This window comes from Contarinia nasturtii, unplaced genomic scaffold (genome assembly GCF_009176525.2).
Source record: "Contarinia nasturtii isolate CC-2019 unplaced genomic scaffold, AAFC_CNas_1.1 Cnas_scaffold_220, whole genome shotgun sequence".
Classification (NCBI taxonomy): domain Eukaryota; kingdom Metazoa; phylum Arthropoda; class Insecta; order Diptera; family Cecidomyiidae; genus Contarinia; species Contarinia nasturtii.
The window spans coordinates 3,566,565-3,591,291 of record NW_022197577.1 but is presented as its reverse complement, the minus strand read 5'-3'; the positions used below and the strand labels follow the sequence as shown (position 1 = coordinate 3,591,291).

At 33.6% G+C, this 24,727-nt stretch overlaps 1 protein-coding gene across 11 annotated transcripts in view; it reads left to right on the top strand.

Annotated features, from left to right (window-relative positions):
- The window catches only part of LOC116337238 (liprin-alpha-1), a 65,427-nt gene extending 41,201 nt beyond the window's left edge, over positions 1-24,226 (top strand). For 4 of the 11 annotated variants that reach the window (XM_031761643.1, XM_031761642.1, XM_031761641.1 and 1 more), the window contains 16 exons: positions 9,814-9,915; positions 11,606-11,770; positions 12,377-12,451; positions 12,715-12,792; positions 13,160-13,246; positions 13,347-13,772; positions 17,290-17,838; positions 17,915-18,292; positions 19,029-19,118; positions 20,043-20,209; positions 20,527-20,613; positions 22,292-22,493; positions 22,612-23,083; positions 23,163-23,482; positions 23,631-23,747; positions 23,816-24,226. In XM_031761643.1, coding sequence (XP_031617503.1) covers positions 9,814-9,915; positions 11,606-11,770; positions 12,377-12,451; positions 12,715-12,792; positions 13,160-13,246; positions 13,347-13,772; positions 17,290-17,838; positions 17,915-18,292; positions 19,029-19,118; positions 20,043-20,209; positions 20,527-20,613; positions 22,292-22,493; positions 22,612-23,083; positions 23,163-23,482; positions 23,631-23,747; positions 23,816-23,905 — 3,405 coding nt within the window. In that variant the 3' untranslated portion in view covers positions 23,906-24,226. Of the gene's footprint in view, positions 1-723; positions 1,185-9,813; positions 9,916-11,605; positions 11,771-12,376; positions 12,452-12,714; positions 12,793-13,159; positions 13,247-13,346; positions 13,773-17,289; positions 17,839-17,914; positions 18,293-19,028; positions 19,119-20,042; positions 20,210-20,526; positions 20,614-22,291; positions 22,494-22,611; positions 23,084-23,162; positions 23,483-23,630; positions 23,748-23,815 lie in introns of those variants that run through there. The other 7 variants (XM_031761646.1, XM_031761640.1, XM_031761647.1 and 4 more) reach the window with 5 other exon arrangements.
- The last annotated feature ends 501 nt before the right edge of the window (positions 24,227-24,727 follow it).

The following is a 24,727-nucleotide window of genomic DNA, read 5'->3' as shown; positions in this document are numbered from 1 at the left end:
GGTATTTACATGTTCTCATTAACAGAAATAGAGAGAGAGAGAGAGAGAGAGAGAGAAAGAGAGGAAGAAAGAGTGAGATATCAGCTACGCACAGTTCGAAAGAGTTTCGGAATAGCGATGCGACTCATGGATTTCAGTCATTGTGTATGATTAATTGGCTATTAAGCGAACAAAAAACGACCAACCAATACACTTTATATACACAAACATATTTTGTCCGTAAAACCGTCAAGCTCATCTATGTTCATGGTTCATGAAAGCCAGTTTGTTTTTGACCAAAGGCGATTCAATTGATATATTAGTCAGCCCAAAATCAATGGGCAAATATTGTTCGTTTTTGCCGCTTTCATTTCCAGCATTCTTTTATTCACCGTTCGTTTTCTCTCGATTCTCTCGACATTGTTATTGTTCGTGTTTTTTTTCGTGTATTGTTCGATACGCTTGCTTCGTTGCATACAAATAGAAAAACAATTATCTAAGAATGATATTTAATAAATGAATGAGCAATTGATTATAATATGATTTGTATTCATAAATTTCTTTGGCACTTTTCTCCATCGTCTTTTATTTGGATGAATTTGTTGTTTTGCAGAGGTTGAAAGCTAAAGACAATGGCACTATTTTGACATTAAGATGTTCATCATCAAACAATACAACAAGTAGTAAACCTCATAGAATACTGTTCTATTGTTTTGTGTCCGTTTGCAAGTGAAAATGAGAGAATCCATTGTTAAGTAAAGGAAATGTATTTGCTTTCGTGCACGGTGCCGCGAATAGTTAATTTTTCGAATGCGGCATGGTATAACGACAAAACGAGAATTGCTCATGTTTTATTTACGTGTTATGAATTGTGATCCAAAGTGAGAAGTGAATAAATCGAGAACGGGAGAGTGAACGAAAAAGAGAGCAAGAGTGTGAATAGCGTTGCGTTGTGTATTCCCGGAATTTGATGAATGTGTTTTTGTTTTGGGGAAGTTCGTTCATCCAATGTGCTAGTTGAAATCGATTTTAATTTTATGTCGTCAATTGGAGGCGTCAACGATGCCTGTCCTATTCACCAAGGATTTCTACAGGCTCTATTTGCATTCCAAAATGCATGTAACACCGGTCACAATCGCTCTTACAAAACATCCAACCAAAAATATCGACAATGTTCATGCATATTGCATCGTATTTTAATTCAGGTAACAATATCTATACATACAATTTTTGCAATTTCCTTTGCTCCTCAGACCAATCACCAAATCCATTCTGCCAACTAATTAGAAAATCAGCTTTAATGTTTAAACATTTAACAAAACACGAGGAAATATTCTTCTAATTAAATTCCATGGATAACTGAGAAAGTGAATGTATACGTTTCAGTTTAAAAAAAAAAATAAAAAAATAGATTGAAATTATTTCGCTTACATGAAGAATTACAATAAGCTGTCTGCACTTTCATGAAATGAACACAAATTACAATTTTACTCACTCTCCTTTTTCTTTGTTATTATTATATTGTTTGGTATATGTCAGTTTATTCACTCTGCAATATTTATTCTATCTGATTGAACGTATTATGAATTTGTCTCATCTACGAAAAAGACACAGCATAACTTACAGTCAGGTCTCTCTCTTTCTTGCTCACTTTTGGAATAATAATGCAACACAAGAATCGCATTGACATTTGGGAATAACAATTCTAATTTTATCGTTGAATATACATGTGTGCAGTGAAATCAGTTTTTATAGTTGTAGCAGCTTGCAAAGACAAAGTTTCTCTGTGCTCAATGGTTTTGTGTTCTTCCGATGATAAGACTACGAAGATGGACGCATTTTATGAGTATTTCTCACTAGAAACCGACACTTTCTCATACACACCAACGGAAATCCATGTTATTTATGAGATACGAAGAGGATACGTTTTGTTATGGCGTTTTCTGCAAATATTTATAATTTTTGGTATGTGAAAATTGGGAAAATTCCAAATGGGATAATGCTCTGAAGTGAATTCGTCGGCAGTTTTCCTCAAAGCTCATTTTGATTCAAGTAAATCGATAATTGATTCGACGAAATTCGGTGTGTGTGTTGGTCAGGAAAATGTTGATTTATATAGTATTTTCATCCCCAGTGACTTTGCCCATGGCTACTCATTGCACCGCTCAATGTATGAATGTGTAAAAAATAATAGCAGACAACAGCAGAAATGTGTAATAAATAAACATGGCAAACCTCAATGCTGCCACAACTAATGTTATCTCCTGAAAATGATCACAAATAGCAGTTTTGGCATTTTAACTCTCTCCATGTTTCCCTCTTTTTCTATCGCTTTTCTGGCCGACGTCTTTGTTTATTGTTTCTACGGTCCAAAAAATACACAAAATGAACAGCTGAAATAATCATAATAAAAAAATAGATTCGAAATGGGCTCGACGACTCGATTCTTTCTCGCTCCTAATCTTTATCTCTAGTTTTTTTTTTGGGAATCAAAGTAAATGGTATGAGTAAATAAATTGGCATGCATTACAATCATATCCTTTATCGTCGAAGACATGAACAACATAAAAGATATAACTTTTGTTTTCGTAAAACAATACCTCATTCTCTCTACACGTCATATATATTATGTTAACTACGACAAGCGCTTTTTGGCGTCGATGTACATCCGTATACTTAACATTGGCTTATTAGACAAAAGCACACACGTACATACCACACGCCCCATCCATGTGTGGATATTACACCATTTGTTACTCAATATAGTGTGTACTTATTCATAAACATGCATTCCCTCATATCCGAATTTTTATATGCTATTTGGTAATAAGGTTACCAAATCAAGCAGTCAGAAGGCAAATCACCTCTGAAAATGGCCCAACAGCGAAAACAAACAAGTCAAAATGGCAAAGTGAGAACGAATAAACAAGGGCTCCGTTTAACGCATCGTCGTGCATCGATATGGTGATTGTTTTCTTTTTTCTTGACGAACATTTTTTTTCAGCACATTTCCTCTGGATATTTTGTTTAGTTTTTTCCCGGGTTATGTTTGACTTTCACAGTTATATTGATCCAATTTGGTGTCGGCTCTCTAGTGAACTGTTATTTACTTTATACTCTCAGATGGGATTTCGTTATACTGATTTAGCCGCCTCTTCCTCTTATTCGGAGCACAAAACAAAACATGGAATAATAATGAGGTAAACATTACGTTTAGCTCGTTGTTTCAAAGTTTTTACCAAAGTTCCCTGAAATTACAAGTGTTTATCATGCTTAGCCCTCTGGTTCATTATATTTTGATAAAACTCTGTATAAATTGTACGGCGAGCAATATAATTCTCGGTAATTTGTTGCAATATCAAATTGTCCCACTTTTAGGCACTTTTTTTTTCATTTGGAACAATAACTTTCACTCGTTCTTTATGTTAGCATTTTATCACTGTGTAATAGTAACCGAAGCGCCTTTTTTAAATGCTTTCAAAGACAGATGATTGGCAACTAGTAACGCGAAGACGGTACAGCGAAACATTCATTGAGTATTGCTTTGATGTTTTATGCTCATATTTCTATGGGGTAGTTGTTCGGTTTTGTAAAATGTAAAACGTACACTAAGAATGTCGTATTACCGGCGTTCAGGAAATTCTATTACCGTAGTTACTGTGTAAAAATGTCTTGCTTTCGATTTAATTTATTCATTCATGCCGCTAATCAAAATGCAAAGAAATTTTCGAAACCAAATCGATTTTTTGTGTGGTTTCCATACCATTTCATTTGATACACGACAATGAAATATACAAATAATTTAAATAAGTAATCTATATACCGGTGTAAAAATAGAGAGAATGATAAGCGAGTAAAAAAATGAAAAGCAGAAAAATAAAAACAACCGGTAGCAATGTTTAAATTTTACAGTAACTCAGTTCTGACACATGTTATTGTGATTGACTCAGACAGTCTCATTTTTTTTTAAACTTTATTATTTATTGAATCTAAAGTACAATACAAAGTTGATTACCGAAAGACATATTCTCGTGTGTGCAGGTGTGTGTGTGTTTGTGGGTGTATGAGTTGGCAACAAAGCCGTCACATATTTGATGAAAATGATTGAATTATTTTATGAATGGCATATTTGGTTTGTGTATTTGAATGCATGGAAAATGTAAAATGAGCATTTTGATGAAATGTAATAATAAATCAAGTAACGATTAACCGAGTAATGCGCTTTATGTTTTATATGAAAACGTCACACGAATCTCCCCCGAAAACAACATCTTTGGTCTTGCAGCAGAAGCTGTTTCTATGCTGAAAATTTCATTTCAGTTTAAAAAATTTAAAATATTATTCATGTAGAATTGTACAAATATTTCAAAACGTTGAAATGAGATTTACAGAAATATGCATTTGAAAATTGTTTTAAAAAATAAACACGGCACAGTCAATTTCAAAAATTTCAATGAATAATATTGTTGACATATTTTCACGATGACAGCTATTTTTGCGGTACAAAATTGACACGTTTGAATGATACGTCAATATTGAACATACTCTACACACATGGGGAAACAGAGATGGCGTTGTCGTAGCATGTAGCAAAATATATGTTTAACGCAATATTCGGCTTGTAACGATATACGAAGTGCAATGAACTATGAATAACATGTAAATGTGTAGTGAATTGAGAATGTATAATGAATTAAGATTCATTTTGAATGGAAAAATGATTACGACGTCCTTTTATTATTGGGTAAAAATCTATTATGTATTTGGTAATTACAATAATGTAATGAATAATGTGCAACCGACTCGTGAAAGTAATCGAATGGATTGTACAAAACAAGGTATCAGTTTTGAACAAGAAAACCAATTTTTCTCATCGTCGATTTCCATCAAAATGATCTCCGCATTTTTTCCGTTCTTTTTCAGAATGTGCCCTTCCTTCATTATTATTTACAAAGAGCGAAAAAACAACATGGATATTGAAAATAATTTATAGCTTTGGCACTTGTTCTTTTTGGCTTCATCAGGCCTAAGGCAACACCAATAAAAACATCGATCCACCCTCCTTTTTTTCATTTTTCTCTAAAAAAATCAATTTCTCTCCTTTTTTATGTACTCATTTGTCGTAAAAAAATGGATTAAATCGAGAGAAAAAAAATCTCCAATATAAACATTTCAACTTGAATAAGTGGCTCAAAATGTAAGCTCAAAAACCAACGTGTTTCCATCTGCAATAAGATGCCGACCATAAGTGAATTTCACACGAGCTAGCAACATCTAAATCAATGTGATTTCCAACCGCAAATTCCGTGCAAGATGCTTGCAAATAATGTTTTATTAGTTCTTTGGCTTTTCGAACCAATATCGATGCTAAGAAGCGTTTAAACAAAGGCGTTAACCATATCACAAACATTGTAATTTGATACATAAACCACAAACTTGTTTTGCTCGCAATGACCGAGCCTCGAGACTACATCTAGTTTGTACATACATGTATATGTGTCAGATACTGATTTTTATGTTAAATAAAACATTTAACACGCACCCACAGTCGCTCGCAATGCCTCGCATACATACATTTTAGACAAACAGCACATTTTTACGACACATCGACAACCGATACACTTTCGATATAAAATTGAACGGATATTGTCGATATGCAGAAAAGTAAATGTTGAAAAAGCAAATGCGTGTTTGCTATCACAGAAAATCTACCAAGAAAATCGATTATATGGTGTGATTTTTATGTGTTTCTCCTCTCACTCAAAACCAGACTACATAATGTTGGTCGTAAAAGCACTTGGCAACGCCAAATCGAACATACAAAGATCAACAAATGATGGATTTTACCCAAATCAACGAGATTTTGTTTATTCAATAGGAAAACGGAGAAAGAGAGAGAGAAAAAAACTGTCCAGATGAAACCAATTTCCAAAACCAAACGACTGATTTTACCCAACTGATTTGCTCTGTATTTGTATGTACGCGCGTATATTGTGTGCAACAATGTCTTGAATTTAAAATAAGTTCGTGTTGTTTGGTTAAACAATCTTAAACTGAATGCTACTAAAACAACTGTTTGTTTTCTTCGAATGGGATTTCTTTTTCGATCGATTTGTTCGCTTCTATCGCGATTACCGACCGAGATGCCATCATCAGTCCAAGTGAAAATAGTTCAAACGATTAGACAGAAGACGAACAACAAAAAAAATTGCTAGTTAAACGAACAAAGTGAACGAAATCCATAATAATGTCATCCTTAAAACGAAAGTAAAACACAGAAAACTTTTCTGCCACGTTGATAACAATGTGTTTTTTTTTCTCTCTCAACTTCATTTCCGTTCACATTGCGGATTATACTATGAATTTTCATCGGATGTTTATTTTGGCAAATAAATTTTTATTTCTTCAATCCACACGAACGACGGCGACGTGTGGAATACTGACAAATGACTTTTACCAACAAAAAGTACACACATTTTTTTTCTTCTCTCTTCTACTTTTTTCCGCGTGCACTTGATTCAATGCAATTCAGTGCTTATTCATATTACACAACGCGCTGTACTTGTATTCATACGATATGATTATATTACCCGTTGATAGCACAGAAACTTTTCCACTAGAACTAATGTTTGAATTGCTTGCCATTTATTTCAGCAAAACGCGGTGAAACTTTTACGTCGCGTACAACACACTCACATCATGTTACCTCTGCATTTAGCAGAGAAAACGTTGATTTTGAGAAAAAAACATGTTACAATAAAACTTCCATTATCATCATATAAAATTTGCTACTTTTTATCATTGTGACTTACTTGCACATGTGCGGGAACCACATTCCAGACATATGGCGAATCGCAATTCTACGAAATTCGCCCCATAAATTAGACAAATAAATTGGGCCAAAATCGAGGCACTAGCTCAATGAATTGTTTCTCTTTGTTATCTGTTTACGATGGACATCATAAAAAACAATCAAACTTTAAATACTATTGAACAATAGCAAAAAAATTTCGATGTATTATTGTTCATTCATGTATTAGTTAGTGAATGATATCGACGCTTTCATCGTCACCAATTTGAAAAACAATCAATTCCACTTTGGCTATGCAATGAGTGTCTGATATGGGCGTAAGTATGTTTATGTGTGTGTAAGAAAGATTATGGCGTGATTCATTCGCACGATCGGGCCTATGACTAGGAATCTTATCGATCCAAGTTTTGAATTGCAAGGTAAACAAGCGTTCATTCTTTTTGTCGCTTATTTCTGGCACACATAAAAAAAGCAATCATTAAGGTGCAATTTGGCATTAAGTTTGACAAATCGAAACATGTAACACACATTCGGCTCGAGTTACAGATGGAAATTCTATTAATATAGAACGATTTGCGTTCAAGTGTATACCGTTATCAGTATATGTTTTCAGACATGAAAAGGAACAGAACGTGACATTTTTTTCTCTCTACACATTTCGAGGCTGTTCGAATGCGCTATTTGTAAAATAATCTAATTTATTGCCGTTACGGCTGCTGCTGCTGCTACTCGTAGCTCGTAACATATTGAGTTCGGTGTGTAGGCTCACACCGTTTATCTTTATCTATTTTCCAGTGTCCGATTGTAAAACGAACAAACAACTGCAACAGCAACAACAAACAAAATCGAACAAAACTGAAAAAAGATACATCCATTTTCACTTTATAAACCGAAAATCGATATTAGTAATTATTGAAATTGACGCCATTTAATGACATTTGATCTCTTTTTCAAATGCAAGAGCAACCTCGTTTAACTCTGGTTTAACCTCTGTCACACTGAATTGTGTATATCTCTATCTCTCTCTCCCTCTTTCCCAGTCTCCATCTATCTTTCTCTCTCTCTCTCTTTCTCTACCTTTCGCTATCTCTGCGGTGATCCAAATTTAAATTCAATCCGGTGCCGTCAGACGTCTGATTAATGTTCTCAACATGGTTTAATTGAGTTCATCTATTAACCGGCATCGTTGTTTCGTTACAAAGGTTGAATTTTAAATGTTCATCCTACTACTGTATTACACAAAAAGAACGAACGCCCAGGTATTCCTTCCAAATGGTCTCTATTTTTACAGCAAATTGCCAAATGCGTTTGCGAATGGCGTGTGAGGCATATTGAAAAAAAAAAAAATCGTGCGTACATAAAATGTTCAAGTGCTCGTAATTAAGTAATGGAGAGAGAGAGAGAGATCGCAAAAAAAGTGTGTATGTATACAAATACACAGAAACAAGTATTCGAGTACGCTTACTCGCACTTGTGGTGTTAGTAGAGGCTTTAATGTTACGCACTCTATTTAACTCTATTTTTGGTGTTAGTTTCATCGAAGTAAACGCATCACAGTGAAAAAAGAGATACATGTGTAGTACATATGTACGTTGCCGCATGCGTTCAACGAGTTAGGTTTCGTTGCGTGCATATGAGTCTGTGTATACGCTAACGAATATGATTGCAAAGTGTATCGTCACATACGTTTGATGAAACTAACACCAAAAATAGAGTAAAATAGAGTGCGTAACTCATTTTGAGGGGTAAAGTCTCTACTAACACCGCAAGTGCGGGTAAGCGTACTCGAACACTTGTTTCTGTGTAGAGCTACTTGTGCCTTTTTTTCGTGTATCGTTTCATTTGCCGCATTCCTTTTATGACGTTAATTAAAACATGGAAATAAACGGTAAAACGAAAATAATAATAATAATATATCCAAATGTGCAAAAATTTCCACGTAAAATATGTATTCGAAAACATACTATGCGAGCCAAATAATGTATGAGGTTTTATGCTGATATGCAATAGCAAAGTTGTAATAAATGTTCGACAAAAGCTACCGAGCGCCATTCATACAATTATACGATATGTGTGCAATCGGGGCCTGCTCTTGGCACCACCACCGCCGCCACCACCATAAAACTCACATACTTTTTATAGACTACGCATTTCTCGAAATTGGCAATATTTAACCCAAAACAACATCACCAACATAATAAATTGTAATTAATTTTATGGATTTACTACGGAATTTGATTTATTGTTATCGTTTTTGTTGCAATGCAATGAGATGGAATTTATTACAATAGCCGCATGACGACCGATCAACAGTAATTGCACAGCAATAACAACAACAATATAGCCGGCACATTTAAACTCCGGCGATGGTTGACATTATAGAAACGATTAATATATTATGGAATTAGATATGAATTTTAAGATGAACAGTTTGAATGCCATAGAGTTTGAGAGATAAGAGGTGTTGGGTGGGCTCTGTGTTTTTTTTTGTCTTCAAGCATGCATACACGATAAGCAATATTAATAATGCAAAGAAGAAAATATATTGTACAATCAATTTCTGTGTGAAACGTCGCAATTCTCTTAGCGCCATAATTGCGGACTTAAAAACATAAAAATTGGAATGAATAAAATGCAGCGAACTCTAAGGCATTCAACTATCCATATACTTAAATTGCAGCGCATTATAAAATCTAAGGCGAAAAAGAAGGAAGAAGAAGAAGAAGCGTGTACACATTTTTAATACCACAACAAATATTAAAAAATTCGCTCATAATGCATTTATACACCTCTATGATTACTTCAAATGCAAAGTGCGTTGATAAAATACTCAACGCGTTCGTTCGTTTCATATGCGATATATATTTAGTTTTTATTTGTAGCGTTCATTCACTTTGATTTATGGAGCGAAGCGCATACATATTTCTTTAATCATAGTTCATATAGTAAAGTTTTGTGCACCTAACAATTTACTCATCTGCGAATTCTTTTCTTTTCTCCCTCTCTCTTTGGCATTTTTGCAGGAATTTTCAACGCTTACAAAGGAACTAACGCAAGCCAGAGAAACACTACTTGAACGTGACGAGGAGATAGCTGAATTGAAAGCCGAACGAAATAACACACGGGTAAGGCAAAAAAAAACAACAACTAAAGACAGAATATGATTGTATGAGCCAGAAATGAGAAAGCGAAAGAAAGAAATTTAACAGATCAGCAGTGTACACATGTGTTTCAACTTGTAGAAGAAAAAAAATATATATATATACATAACTATCGCACTGAAACTCGATTTTAGACAAGCGCTATTGAGATTTATAACGAGTCAAGTGCAGTATATGGTTCATCGAATATGCAATACGAGCAATGTGAACGCGTAAATGCCATTTCAGTACTAATATCATCGCCAGCGTCATTCCCATAAATCAGTCAGGAAAAGCAGTTGATAACCATTCAGGCCAACATTGAATAAAACACACACATATTTATTCTTCTTCTTTTTTCAACTTATTTTATTATCATTTTATTCACTTTTATTACTACTTCGCATCTAAATCTCTCAGTCTTATCTAATACAAATCGAATGCAAACTTAGCATACGGTGCAAATACAATTTTACAATTAAAATTACTTAGAAATAATAATAAATAATGGGATGACTGGATGAGAGCACAGACACTTTTAAACAGAGCCACTGCTGATGAGGAATTGGTATTCTTGAAATCACTGAAATATTGTCGATACACGGTTTCCAATTCGATCTGTGATGTAAACAGTTGCGTTGGCTGTTTTGTAGGTGATTTCTTTACCAAGCTCGATGGTTTTCATTGCCAAGCCTTTTGCTTGTGATCGACAACGTCGCGCAAATGTTGGTCTCTTATTGTCTTTTCCTGAATACACATTGGCTCGTATCGGTTCGGAATCATCTGGTCCTGCAATCACAATTGATGCACCCACCGACATAGCAACAAACAATGCTGACATTTTCATTTTCACTGTTTTTTTTTTTTTTTTTTTCTTTTTTCAATTTGCTTGTTTTCACTTGAATTATATTTGAAACTTGAACAGAATCTTATTCGATCCAGTATTTCCTTTGAGAACTAATTAGCTTTCTCCGTCGAGGATTTCTCATCGAATAATATAAGAAACTTAGCACTGAACTCATGTGCGCACAATTTTAATTTGATTTGAATTGATGTGTTGCGCATTGCCTTATATATGCTCGGCTCGGCATTTCGATATCAGCGGCAGCATCATCATCATCATTATCATGCAATAGAATGTTTCTTGTTGTTCAAGTGAAAGGGTCGTGACATCGTTTCACACAGTTATACACATCCCGACGTTGATAAACAAAAAACAAGCGTCAGCACGAGAAAAAAAATTCACATTATACTCGAAGCAAACCCAATTGCTATAAGTGTACGTGTACGTATAGATATCACTTGAATGTGTGATGGAAATTTTCGCGTTTAATTTAGAAAACAAATTTGATTACAGAGTTATTTGGTCGTTGTTGTTGTTGTTGTTTATTGTCGTCGTCGTTGTTATTGGATACGACGCATCGTTTGCCATTTCTTATTGAATCCATTATAGAGAAAAAGTACGTCATTGTCGTTTGCAAATTGAAATATTTACTTTGCTTTTGAAGAAATTGATGATGTCATTTACATTTTTGGGGTAAACCAATGTATATCATCATAATCATCATCAGAACCGGTTGAATCATACGGCACTCAATATGCTCAATTGGCATAATTAATGGGAATATTTATTTAAATTTTGTTTCTTTTTTTTATTTGCATCGTAAACAAACAGCTACTATTGGAGCATCTGGAATGTTTGGTGTCACGACACGAACGATCATTGCGTATGACTGTGGTTAAACGACAGGCAGCTGCTCAAAGTGGGGTCTCCAGTGAAGTTGAAGTATTGAAGGCGCTTAAAAGTCTATTTGAACATCACAAAGCTTTAGATGAGAAGGTAAGTACAAAAGAGCACGAAAAGAGGATTAGTCATGGAAAAAAAATTCGGTCAAAATTCAGTAGTTCGTTTTATTTGTATAATTTCAATATTAGCCAATTTAAATTCAAAGATTCATTAAAAAATATCAACATTTTTTGGATTTTTTCAATCGAATTGATATTAAATAGCAGTGAATCCAGAATTTTGATAGCAAACATACGACCATATTATAATAATAATTTTTTTGCTTATAAACAAACACGTTTTACGAAGATAAGTCAAGTAAGACAATGAACCATTGGTTCAGTAGCGTCACACGCAGTATCAATCGATTTAATTGAAACAATCAACGTTTTCAATTAATTTGATTTGAAGCACGTGATGATAACCTCAATGTCATCGCAATGTTCTGCCAAAACGAACGTATTGTTATACTTGAATTTTTGTATTTTGAAAAAAGGGGGCCAAATTGAGATTATCTACCGAAAGTGCTGAAATAGAAACAAAATGATTGTTTATAATTAGCCACTCAAAAAAAACGTCACGACTGAACTTGATATGTTTATTTGGTTCACGTTTGTTTTGAACATACTCACACACACAAAAAAATTGTTTTGTTCATAGGTACGGGAGCGATTACGAGTGTCACTAGAGAAAAATTCAACGCTTGAAGAAGAGCTCAATACAACCAAAGAAGAAGTAAGTGCAAATCGGCTTAATTCCATATTAACAGCATAATTTGCCATTGCATGGCCGATTTTTGCTTGACAAGCAAAACACACACACAAAAATTGCAGATAAATTCTCACCAGCAATATTAGTGCTACATTTTTATTGTTCCTATTTCGTGTAACTTTGTTGCCGCTTTCGCAATGAATATGAGATGGTTACAATTCAGCTACATTTACTTTACTAACAATGTCGTCTATTTTTTTTCTTCTTCCATAATATCTACCCAACAGTTGCAACAATTTAAGTCGGGAGCAATTCAAATTTCAAACCAGAGCGATGGCTCAAAGGAGAACCATGACGGTGAAAAGGTAAGAGAGAAAGAAAGAAAGAGGATGAATGAAAAAAAGGAGAACAAACAACCTAACTACTCAACATTTATTGTCACGTAAACTATTTGATGTCATGCTTATACCATGTTATTTTATGCGCTCGAAAAACACAGAATTTTCTCATGAAAATTTCCGTAATATGCCGTACTAATTAACACCCGGTTCTAATTTATATTTATTTATCATCCGCAATAAAATAATAATTACGCAATATGGCAACGGAAGGAACGCTTATACAAAATAAAAATCCTCACGTCTATAGACTTAAAATATTCTTACATGAAAATTACTCTCATTTCATTTATGCTAAAAAAAATGCTATTTTCATTTACATCACGGCCAATAGAGTGTTGGACAAACAATCAACGGTGAAATTGACGCAGTTGATTATTCTGCCAAAACACACGAACTACAAACAATCATTGAGAAACAGGTAAATATTCTTCATTTTATCCGTGTCGATTCACTTGATTTCTCAATCTCGTCGTCACTTTATTTATTTTCTTTAATCCTTTCAATACGTTCCGCGACAGACTGCTGAATTGTCACAATGGCAACGCCGTGTATCCGATCTGAATAATAAAATCAGCGAAGTTGAAGAGAATTTATCGAAGGTTCAAAAGGAATTTTCCAAAGCACAAGATACGTGTTCGAAATTGCAACGCGATTTACGCGAAAATGTTGCACAAAAAGAGGATCAAGAGGAGCGTATCGCAACATTGGAAAAACGTTATTTGCATGCACAACGTGAATCGACATCGTTGCACGATTTGAACGAAAAACTCGAACAGGAACTGCGGCACAAAGAGGCACAATTGAAATTACAAGACGAAAAAATCGCTGCCATTCAAGAGAAACTCGAATTGTCCGAGCAAAAATTGACACAATATTCCAAGTTACCCGAAATGGAAGAGCAATTGAAAGCCCGTATGGAGGCTCTCAATCAGGTAGGATCGCAGGTAAGTGCAGTGTCACAACAAAAGATGGTTGCAAACAACAACCAAAATTATTACTACGTACATTTTACATTTTTTTCACTCACTTTCTCTCTTTGTCTCGGTTTTGGTGTAATGTGTTTTGTACTAGACATTCAGATTATTTCGTTTTATCATTTGGATATGACATATCTTATATGTATTATAATAAATTGCACTATATAGTTTTTTTTTTGAAATGATTTTTCGGACGTTGAATTTAAATCAATCTCATTTTGATTAAATCGTGTCTTCTTTGCTCAATGATTTCTTTTACGTATTTTTCATTTGGGAGCACTTCCAATATAAATTCAACTTTTATCAATTTTTTGTGTATTTTTTACACCTTTTTTTCTTTCAATCAATGCATCTTATTCGTTTGAACAAATTTTTGATACACGTGTTAGATAGTTTTTTTTTATAATTTTCATGTGCATCATGAGTGGTACAAAAGTAATTTTACTTGTTTTAAAATGTGTTTTGGTTAGGAATTTTATAATATATGAATTATGGTTATTCATAAAGCAATGTCAAAAACGGACATGATCATATGTTTTCAATTGAAATCAATCGTATCAGAGGTATGCATTAATCAAACGGCATTGATTGTAAAATGATAGATGAATTTAATTGAAATAAATTTACTCCAATTTGAATTATGACTTCTATTGAATATGAATCGTCCTCTGCGACAAATTATATAAGATTAACACTAATTGCTAGAATGAAAAATTAATCTAAATACACGAAGAATCACAAATTATTAAAATATTGAACTCAATTTTTTGCCAACGACGAAAAAAAAACATTTGAGCCTATTACAAACGATTCGATTCGTTCAAAATGAAAATAGCGAAAACATTAATTGTACGTTCATTATCATTGTGCCGCGTGCACCATATTTCGGTATAATTAATTTAAATGAGCTTTGAATTGCATACTATGCAAAAAATGCAGAATAAAAATGCAAACGTGCAATTAAAATTGTAAACATTTGTACTTAAATTGAACTTGCCCTTCTATCGAATTCGTAATCGAAAATGAGTGACTCAAAATTAATAGCAACCTGTTCGCTTGTGGATTGAGTGCTTGCTGCATGAAAGTAGTAATTTGATACTCTCGAATTTCCATGGAAATGCTATTTAGCATTCACAGAATCACAATTTCAATTCTATGAAAAATTTCATTTCATTACAAAAGAAAAGGTATAATGACATTTCGGTAGTATGCCACCATTATTTTCCGAAAGTGAAAAGGACAATCAGCTATTGTAAACTCATTGGAATGCTATCTCTGAGTCTTGTCACTTCTAATAAATTGGCAATTTCAAATTGTTATACAAACGATTTATAACTCGTTAATTGATTTTTGCATCATCGAAACTTTCGATAGAATGTTGCCTTTTTCTACATTCGATTGCTTCTCAAATAATTAAGAATTCAAATCGATTTTAGCACATTTCCAATCAAATATTAAATATTACATTACTAACTAGACTGAGCGTTAAAAACAGAGTAATTTTACGACTAGCGTCGTTTCTTCAATAATATCTTTTGCGAAAAATGAATTATAGATGGATAAAAATGTTAAAGCGACGTTCGGTAATTTTATGCAACAATTTTACAGTTGCTATATATGCGCATAATTTGAACAATATTCATAGTGATGCATGATGATGACTGCATTATTAAATTCAATTTTCTTTCGAATTTCGGTTTTAGATTACAAGCGTGTGCTCATAGTAGATTTGAAGTGGGAATACACAGTAACGAGAACGTTATGGCAAATATTATTGATTGCAAAGCTGCAATTTTAAGTGTAGACACTTAGCTCACTCATTCTAGCGAGTACTTATATCAAGTAATTGTTTCGAATCGATATAATTAAAAAGTTCCTTGTACTGTTCGAATGAAATTCGAAGAAACACATTCAATGATGACGATGATTCAAAGGAGAATGAAAAAATTTGAAACTGCTTTGAATTAAACGTTTCCAAGGAAAGTAACTAATTGAATGCGTATAACTGTTGAATCGCGTGATATTGTTTGAAAAGCAGACACAGCATCACGATAACAATGCGTGAACAAAAAATATGAATCTTTGAATTTTTTTTTTTTGGTTCGACAATAATAAAATGAAAAATCTCAATCATTCCTATCTAATAATCACTTCCGAAGCGAAGTACAGCAAGAATGTAGAAATGACTGTCTCGTCCTATTTCTGAATGAGATGATCATGCTGAATATTTAAAGAAACGCTACATATGAATTAATGATTGCCATATGTCAAACGAAATCTGCTGACAGATGTGAATTTTCTGATTTAGAATGCTTGTAATAATGAGTGCAAAGACATAATAACCTAGACTTACTGCGTTTTACATCTAACTGTGTGATCGGTAGATTAGCTTGACTGTATTATTTACCTAAAAAACATTGTAGAATAGCTTTTGCAATAAGAAAAAAAAAAACAAATTAGAAATTGCGATGATAGCGAGAGGCAAACGCAATTCGTATACTGATAAATTGCGGCGTAAAATGGAAGCGTTTCATCATGGCCCCACAGGCGGCTGATGTAATTCGAAGCGATTTTTTCTCTCGTCGTTCATTAAAAGTCGTCACCCCACTTTTCAACCACGAAAAAAAAAACTGTGTACAAAACAAAAACACCAAACCATTTACATATTCAATAAACACACAAATATACAAAACAGAAATTTACTATTTATTTTCCAAATAATTACAAATACAGACATCTTTATTATGACACATGCACTGATTATCTGATTTAAAATTTAATCTAATTGCCCTCCGTCCTTGTGTATACATCTTTCTCTTTTCAAAAAAAAAATGAAAACAACAAAAAACATGTTAAACATGCTTATTTTATATCATTGGCAAACCAACAGCTTCATTTTCATCAAAATCACAACACTCAATATTATATCCATACATCAAACCACTCTATTTAATACAAAAAAAATCATTTAAAAAAACGCACAACAAAATTACTCAATAAAAATAAATGAAAATTTTCTACCATTTTCATTCATATACATATGTGTTAATAAAACGTCATGCGTTTATCGGTGTGGCACAAGTTAAAATTACCCATAATTTTCATGTGTTTTTTTTATCGAGCATTTTTGATGTACAAACCATTTTCATATTTCATGTTTAAGTCTTTTTTGTGTATCGTTTGGTTGAATACGTGTTATTTTGATTTGGATTTTTTTTCGGAATTACATCATTTCCATTATCAGATAAAAGGATTTTTCGGTTCCATATATTTTTTTATAAAACCAAGGCAATTTGGAATAATTTTGTTTTTATTTCCTTTGTTGATAAATTGTGTTTGTCCCAACTCAACAATTCCTTTTTTTGGCATGCTCTTTTCATGTTTGGTTTTTACGGAATGCGTGAAAAATACCACTAAATCTTGTTCGAAATCCATTTCTTACTAAATTCATAACACATCGTATCCAACCTTGAAAAATTTACAGGCACAAGAACGACAGGGGTCGGCTGAAGATCGAATCAATCGACTGGAAACGCAAGTGGATGAGAAGAATACGGAAGTATTGCGTTTGAATCAACGTCTCAAAATGAATGAAGAGCACAATGCACGCTTATCATCGACCGTTGATAAACTGCTCTCCGAATCGAATGATCGATTGCAAGTTCATTTAAAAGAGCGTATGCATGCATTAGATGAAAAGAATGTATTACAACAAGAATTGGAGAAGGCACGCAAACTGGCCGAAGAGATGCATCATGATAAAACCGAAATAGTCAAAGAATTGTCAAAAACACGCTTGGAAACGGAGAATTTCAAACGGCAACTACTTCAGCAGGAAATTGCATTTAATATTCAACAAACTGAAGCGCTCACCCGTAGCCTTTCACCAAGCAATGTCGCAACAGTCGAACCAAATAATTTTACACGCAGCACATCGCAGCATACCAATTTCGATACACATTCATTGCGACGCAATAAGCGACTTGAAGAGGAGCAAGCTTATGCACGAAGTCTTGCTGAACAGGCAAACTTTGTAAGAACTCAATCTAAAAAAAAAAAAAACAACTATCCACTCGATTTTTAATTCTTCTAATATTTTTTTTATAAAGGAATGGGCCAAGATGCCATCAGCACACAGTCTGTCACACGTTCAACCCGGTTATGATGTTCCAACCGATGTGACAGATGATGCTGAAAGTTTGTTCAGTACCACTGAAATAATGTCACCAACGGGACACACTGATGCACAAACACTAGCCATGATGTTGCAAGAGCAATTAGATGCCATAAACAATGAAATACGTTTAATACAGGAAGAAAAACAGTCGACAGAGGCCAGAGCTGAAGAGCTTGAATCACGTGTGGGCAGTTTAGAGCACATGAATTTGTTGGCGCGTGGCCGTTCAATGGATCGACAAAGTCCGCCATTAAGCGGACGCAGTACACCAAATAGTCCAAATCGTGATTATTTACACAAATATCATACGGTATGTTCGTTAAATGCTATTTAAAATGATTTAAAACCAAAATTGTTGTCTATTTAAAGAGAATGGCGATAGAATCTTTGGCAAATATGTTTGTTGGGTTTTTTCCCTCTCTTATTTGATTATATTTTGTTTTGTTTGGGTATTAGAGTTTCTACACATAAAAACGGTTTATCGGTGTTTTATACAAACAATTTTCTTTTTGTAGAAATTTTCGATTATTTTTTGGTGTTGTTTGCGTTTACAGAAGTGAAAGTTTTTCGATCACTGTTTCTCTTTCCGAATTATCCGAATTTAAATCGATAAAATTTGTTTAATATTTTGTCTACTTTTTTCTTTGGTTTTCGTGATATTCTTTTCATTTCTTCTCTTCTCTTATTTTTTTTTTGTCAAATTTCAAATTTTATTTGTACACGACATTTCTACACTGTATTTCAATTGCAACCAATCTATTATCGTTCTTTCTTTCTCTCTCTTGCTCTCTCGCTGTACCATTTCGGAATACTTGCAAATTTCCGTTCTTTTGTGACAAAACAAAAAAAAAATAATATACCATTCTGCACACGACACGAAATTGGATGTTGTACATGTTTCAAAATTGGCAAAAAAAAACTTTATGGTTCATTGTAAATGTGTGTTGCACCGTTTTATTGGAATTGGAAAATGGGTGGCTGTTGAATATAATTGTATATCAAAAAAAAAACTAAAATATGCGAAAATATGTACGACAATCTAAAAGGCACCGGCATCAATGTCGCCAGCCCATCTTCATCAATACGTGGCTTCGATTAGCCCAGGACAATTATCTGAATCACTTCCATCGAGTCAGGTGAACAAAACAAAAACAAAACAATCACATTTTGAACTTCTATCTATCCCACAAAAAGCAACCAAAACAGTCGCATTCAAAACGATAAAATCCAATTTAAATTTAAACACAAATAAACACACACAACAAAACAACTAAGACAAACAAATACAAATACATGCACATACACACACAAACACACACACAACCACTGTCAATCTTTCCACATGAAATCCAATGCACAATATTCCAACTCGAGTCTCTTAACTTCCCCTTTTGTATTTATATTGAAAATGTTTCATTGGTTTCTGATGATTCTCTTACTTTGATGTTGATTTAAATTATTTTGTGTGCCGATTTTCCAGAACATGTTTTATTTCGTTTCTCTATTTAAACTACTTTTGCATTTAAGTAATTTCCTGTTTTCTGTTTGCATGTTTGTTTATGGGTTTTCTTCTTGTTCAGTATGTGTTCCTTTTTGTTCCCCGATTTTACTTTCGTATAAATGATAATATAGAGGTAATGTTTCGATTTTGATATATACCAACAAAAAAAAAACGAAACAGAAAATCAATACAATTCATTGGGTTGATCGACCAGTGATATATAAGTCTACTAACATATGAAAATGCATTTTGTACATACACACTTTTGCATAGGTGCAGCAGATCATATCCAACCACAAAAAAATCAATATACACACTATACATATTACATTCACCTTTTTTACATGTTGATACACCTACATACACACTTATACACGCATTAAAGAAATTCATAACTGTTTCATTGTACAATATAAGAATTCTCATAAAATCGTATTTTTTTATATCTTTATAACAGTAGCAGCAATTAAAGGCTCATATGCTTGCCCCATTCTAAAATGGTTGTTCTGATTTATATATTTTTCTTTTATTTTATTTTTATTACAATCAACAATAATAGCTTAATCTTCCGGCATTGTCTGCGGATATATCACGCGACGAAATCCATGGAATGTCATCGATAGGTGATTCGAGTTCGGGCGGTGCTGCATCGCCACTTACAGCTCGCTCAATGCGATTGGAACGTGTTGCTCAAGCATTAGCTCATAGTCAAGAGGAGTTAAGACGGTACGTTTCATTTAACTCAATTACAATTTGTAGCAAAATAAGAGCGAAAATATCGGCTTGCTTGCCTTTTTTATCATCTATCACATCTGTAATTGCTCGTAATACAATTTATTTAAAGCAAAAAATTCTTTGCATTCATTTGTCGTAAGAAAAATTCGATTATTTTCATAATGAAAACAGCTAATCACACCATGGTTCTTAAAATCTTTTGTATTCTATTTTTGAAAAATATGCATTTTACGGCTGTCTGATGCGTGCTTCATGCAATAAAATCTAAAATACAAAAACAAAATAAAAATTTACCACTTGATACACAGACGCTCAATGGGATTGCCACCAGCGCAAGGACATAATAATTTAAGGTTAACTAACACCGCCAATTTGTATCAAAATCACAATTTTAGGTTAGACAAAACACAATTTAACACTATTAAAACACATCATAAATATCATATGCCCATACAATATCCAAACACTTCTTGCCCCTATCCGACCACATATCGTCATCATCCAGTACCGCAGACTATTGGCTATCCAAATAAATTTAATTCATCTCCGTATCAAGTTCGTTCTCGTTCGTTGTTATCATCCAAACGTATGTCGAACATTCCAAAGCCCACCTCCATCTTGAAATCCACTCGTTACCATCAACCCCAAAGCAAACAAATCGGCAATCGAGTTCAATTTGAACTTAATTCATTCTCTCGACGTCAAACACCATACTCATACACCGAACGAAGAAATAATTTACCATCCTCATCTTATGATAACTATCGAAGAAATAGTTTGAAGAAAGTTCGATTGCATATTCCACCATTATCACTTCTGCAAACAAAAACCGGGCGAACCAGCAGCCGACATCGGTTTCGGAAACATTCCATTGTTTCCAATATGCCACTTATCAATGTCAATTCGTCTGTTGTTATGGTGAATCATTCACCATTTGGTCTGCAAGATCGAAGATTCGGCATTTTACATCATTGCTCACAATCGATTTCATACTTTTAATTTCACATCGAATGTCGAGGAAAGAATCCGATTTTCTTTGAATAATATTCAATATTTTTAAAACGATATGAATCCAATATATTCCAAAATATCCATCATATTCCAATATATACACACAAAAATCATACATACACGTTTCACATACTTATCAATAATATTGCACTTATTGACATTTCACTTTTTGCATGTTATGCACGATTAAATTTATATATTATACACATTAACATTTTTATACATGACATTTTACTATTTCATTTTTTTACTTTGTCTACATGAGTTTTTGTACGTCATTTCTTTGTGGAAATAAATTTTGAAGAAGTATGTTCTCATTGTTGAATTCATTTCGTTCTCATTTATAAATTCATTGAATGACTACCCGAGTGCAAAAGAAGTGACTGGCTAGCTGAAATCAACTGAACATTTATTTTATTAATTGAAGCCGTTAAACAGACGGATAATTTATTGGATTGAAGTTGATTTGAGTTATATTTTTCTTTTCGGAATTCGACTGGAAAATGAAACAAATCAATTTTAAATAACTTTAATCTCAGTTGGCTATAGTCAATAACTTCCAAAATTGCTTAACTGAGTAGTAAACAATTTTGCACATGCGGGTATTGAAACAATTTCAAGAAAGTCGGGTATTTGCGCGTAGAAATGCTAGGATTACGTATCTCTTCAATTGACATTCCATTTATTTATATATTTTTTTGTTTTTTTTTCATAAGATTATATTTTCATTTTGATTTTTATGTAATGGCTAACATTTTTTTAATTAAAAACAATCCATAAAAGAGAAACATCATTTTTTCTGTAACTTTTGCAAAAAAAAATTAACTTTTTTCCATTGATTATTTCATTCAAAATAACTATGCTCTCTCAATATTGTACATGCTTAATTAAGCAATATAAATGTAAACAGAACTCCATGCTTTTGCTTTTTTTCATATTATAATTTCAATATTTCTTCTTATTTCTTCCCTTTGCATAATTTTACCTTTGCAAAATGTTCGATTTGCTTTTTGACCCGCGCCGTCCACGCCATTTCTGCACTGAACATACATACACACACAGAGTTGGAAGTTCAAATTTTGGACCATCACCGCTTAGTTCACGCCACGGAAGCCAAGAATCGCTACGACATCTCAATACAATGGGATCGATGAGTATGCTACAAACGCCAACATCGAGTGTTTGCCGTGATCCGGTGTCTGCAGCACAAAAGAAAAAGAGCATCAAATCTAGTTTGGGGCGATTTTTCAGTAAAAAGGAAAAGGTAAAGTTTTTGAAAAAAAAAAGTTTTTGTTTAAAACTTTAAATTGGAATTTTATGCATTATTTTTATTTTAATGAACACATATTTCATCGTCTTCATTTCGGCACGTAAAATTACAGGCAAAAGGTGTCAAGGATTCAATGCCAGATGGATCGGCTAGCATGATGTCTATGAGTGGATTGTCGCTGATAAGCGACATAGATTCAAATTACGATACGCTCAGTATGTCCGGCGGTCGTGTTAGTAGTAAATCCGTTGATTATGGACGACAAAAGAAAAAAGAGCATGACTATCGGCATGATTTGCTTGGTGAAGCAATGAAAGCCGGCACACCGTTTGCATTGTGGAATGGGCCAACGATTGTTGCGTGGCTTGAACTTTGGGTTGGAATGCCGGCTTGGTATGTGGCCGCATGTCGAGCAAATGTCAAATCGGGAGCAATTATGAGCGCACTCAGCGACACCGAAATTCAACGTGAAATCGGAATCAGCAATCCATTACATCGTCTAAAACTTCGGTTGGCCATTCAAGAAATGGTTTCACTCACATCACCATCTGCTCCGCACACAACACGTACAACATTAGCTTTTGGTGAGTTCTTTTTTTTTTCAATTTTATTTTTTAAGAAAGAAATGGAGCTAATTCAAATACTTTTCTGTTTCAATTGTAGGTGACATGAATCACGAATGGATCGGAAATTATTGGCTGCCAACCATTGGTTTACCACAATACCGGACAACATTTATGGAATGTTTAGTGGATGCAAGAATGTTAGATCATTTAACAAAGAAAGATTTGCGCGGCCAATTGAAAATGGTCGATAGCTTCCATAAGACTAGTTTGCAATATGGTATTTCGTGCCTGAAACGATTAAACTACGATCGCAATGCATTGGAAGAAAGACGAAAAGCAACTGAAAACATTATTGCGGACGTACTTGTGTGGAGCAATGATCGAGTCATTAAATGGATCTCAAGTATTGGACTGAAGGTGACCAACATTCAATTTTCAATCATTTTTTAAATTTATCATGTCTTTTGTTCAAATCACGTAAATTTCACATTTGAACGGGAAAAATATTCATCTCCAAAAATCAAAGGCCTATTTCAAAATTTAGTCAAATTCGTTTCTTCAACAGGAATATGGTAATAATCTATTAGAATCAGGTGTGCACGGTGCACTAATTGCACTTGATGAGAGCTTCGATGCCACAGCCATGGCATTAGCCTTACAGATACCAACACAAAATATTCAAGTATGTTAAAATGTCTATGAAAGGTTGCTCTTTTTGTTAACAGAAAAAAAAAATCTTTCACCTTACAGGGTCGACAAGCGTTAGAAATAGAATTTGCAAATCTGTTAAAAATTGGAACCGAACGACGCCCAGAGGCAGAGCAGTTGAATAAATCTTGATCAAACGCAAGCCTAAGCACATTGAGTGATGAGTAAATTCATCGATTGAGTGTGTCCACAGCAATGGGTGCCGTTGGTGCTTAGGCAGAGATAAATTCATCCGTTCAAATGAATAGCGGAAAAAAGGCTCATGTACTTGCCATACAAAGCAAAATAAAAAACAAACAAACAACACAAAACCACAAAGTTCACAACAAAATTCATTTGTGATTCCGTAATTTACACAATAAATATTACTATAAATATTCAGATGCGTATACAAAAACACAGAGTTCAACCGAACATGTTACTAAATTGGAATAAACAAAGCATGACCAAGAATGCACAATTTTTTTTCTATTGTCACACAACAATTGACACGATATTTCATAAAAAAAGATGACAGATCATAGGATGAAAAGCAAAAACAAGTTTTTTTTTGTATAGAATTTTTAAGCGTTTTTTATGTACATTTATACATGTTTAGGTTTCCATAGTATTTTTTTTTCGTTCGTTTTAAATGAAATCAAAGAGTTTGAAGATTTCAAACTTGGAAAAAGTTTTTTTTCTCTGAATGAATTGCGAATTTTATGCAAATTCGGAACTTGACAAATTCATCCCAAATCGTATATATATATATTTTTTTTCTCGATAGATTTAATAGAAAAGAGACAAGTATACAGCTAAGTCATAACAAATAAAATGTTATTTTCACAAAGCATTCATTTATAGACCGAGAGCCACTCCAACAAGTAACTTTTTTTTTTTTGCTTTATGTCAGAAAACTATGTTGAATCATGCAGCTAGACATACACTAAACAAATAATTTTACGTCTGTCATTA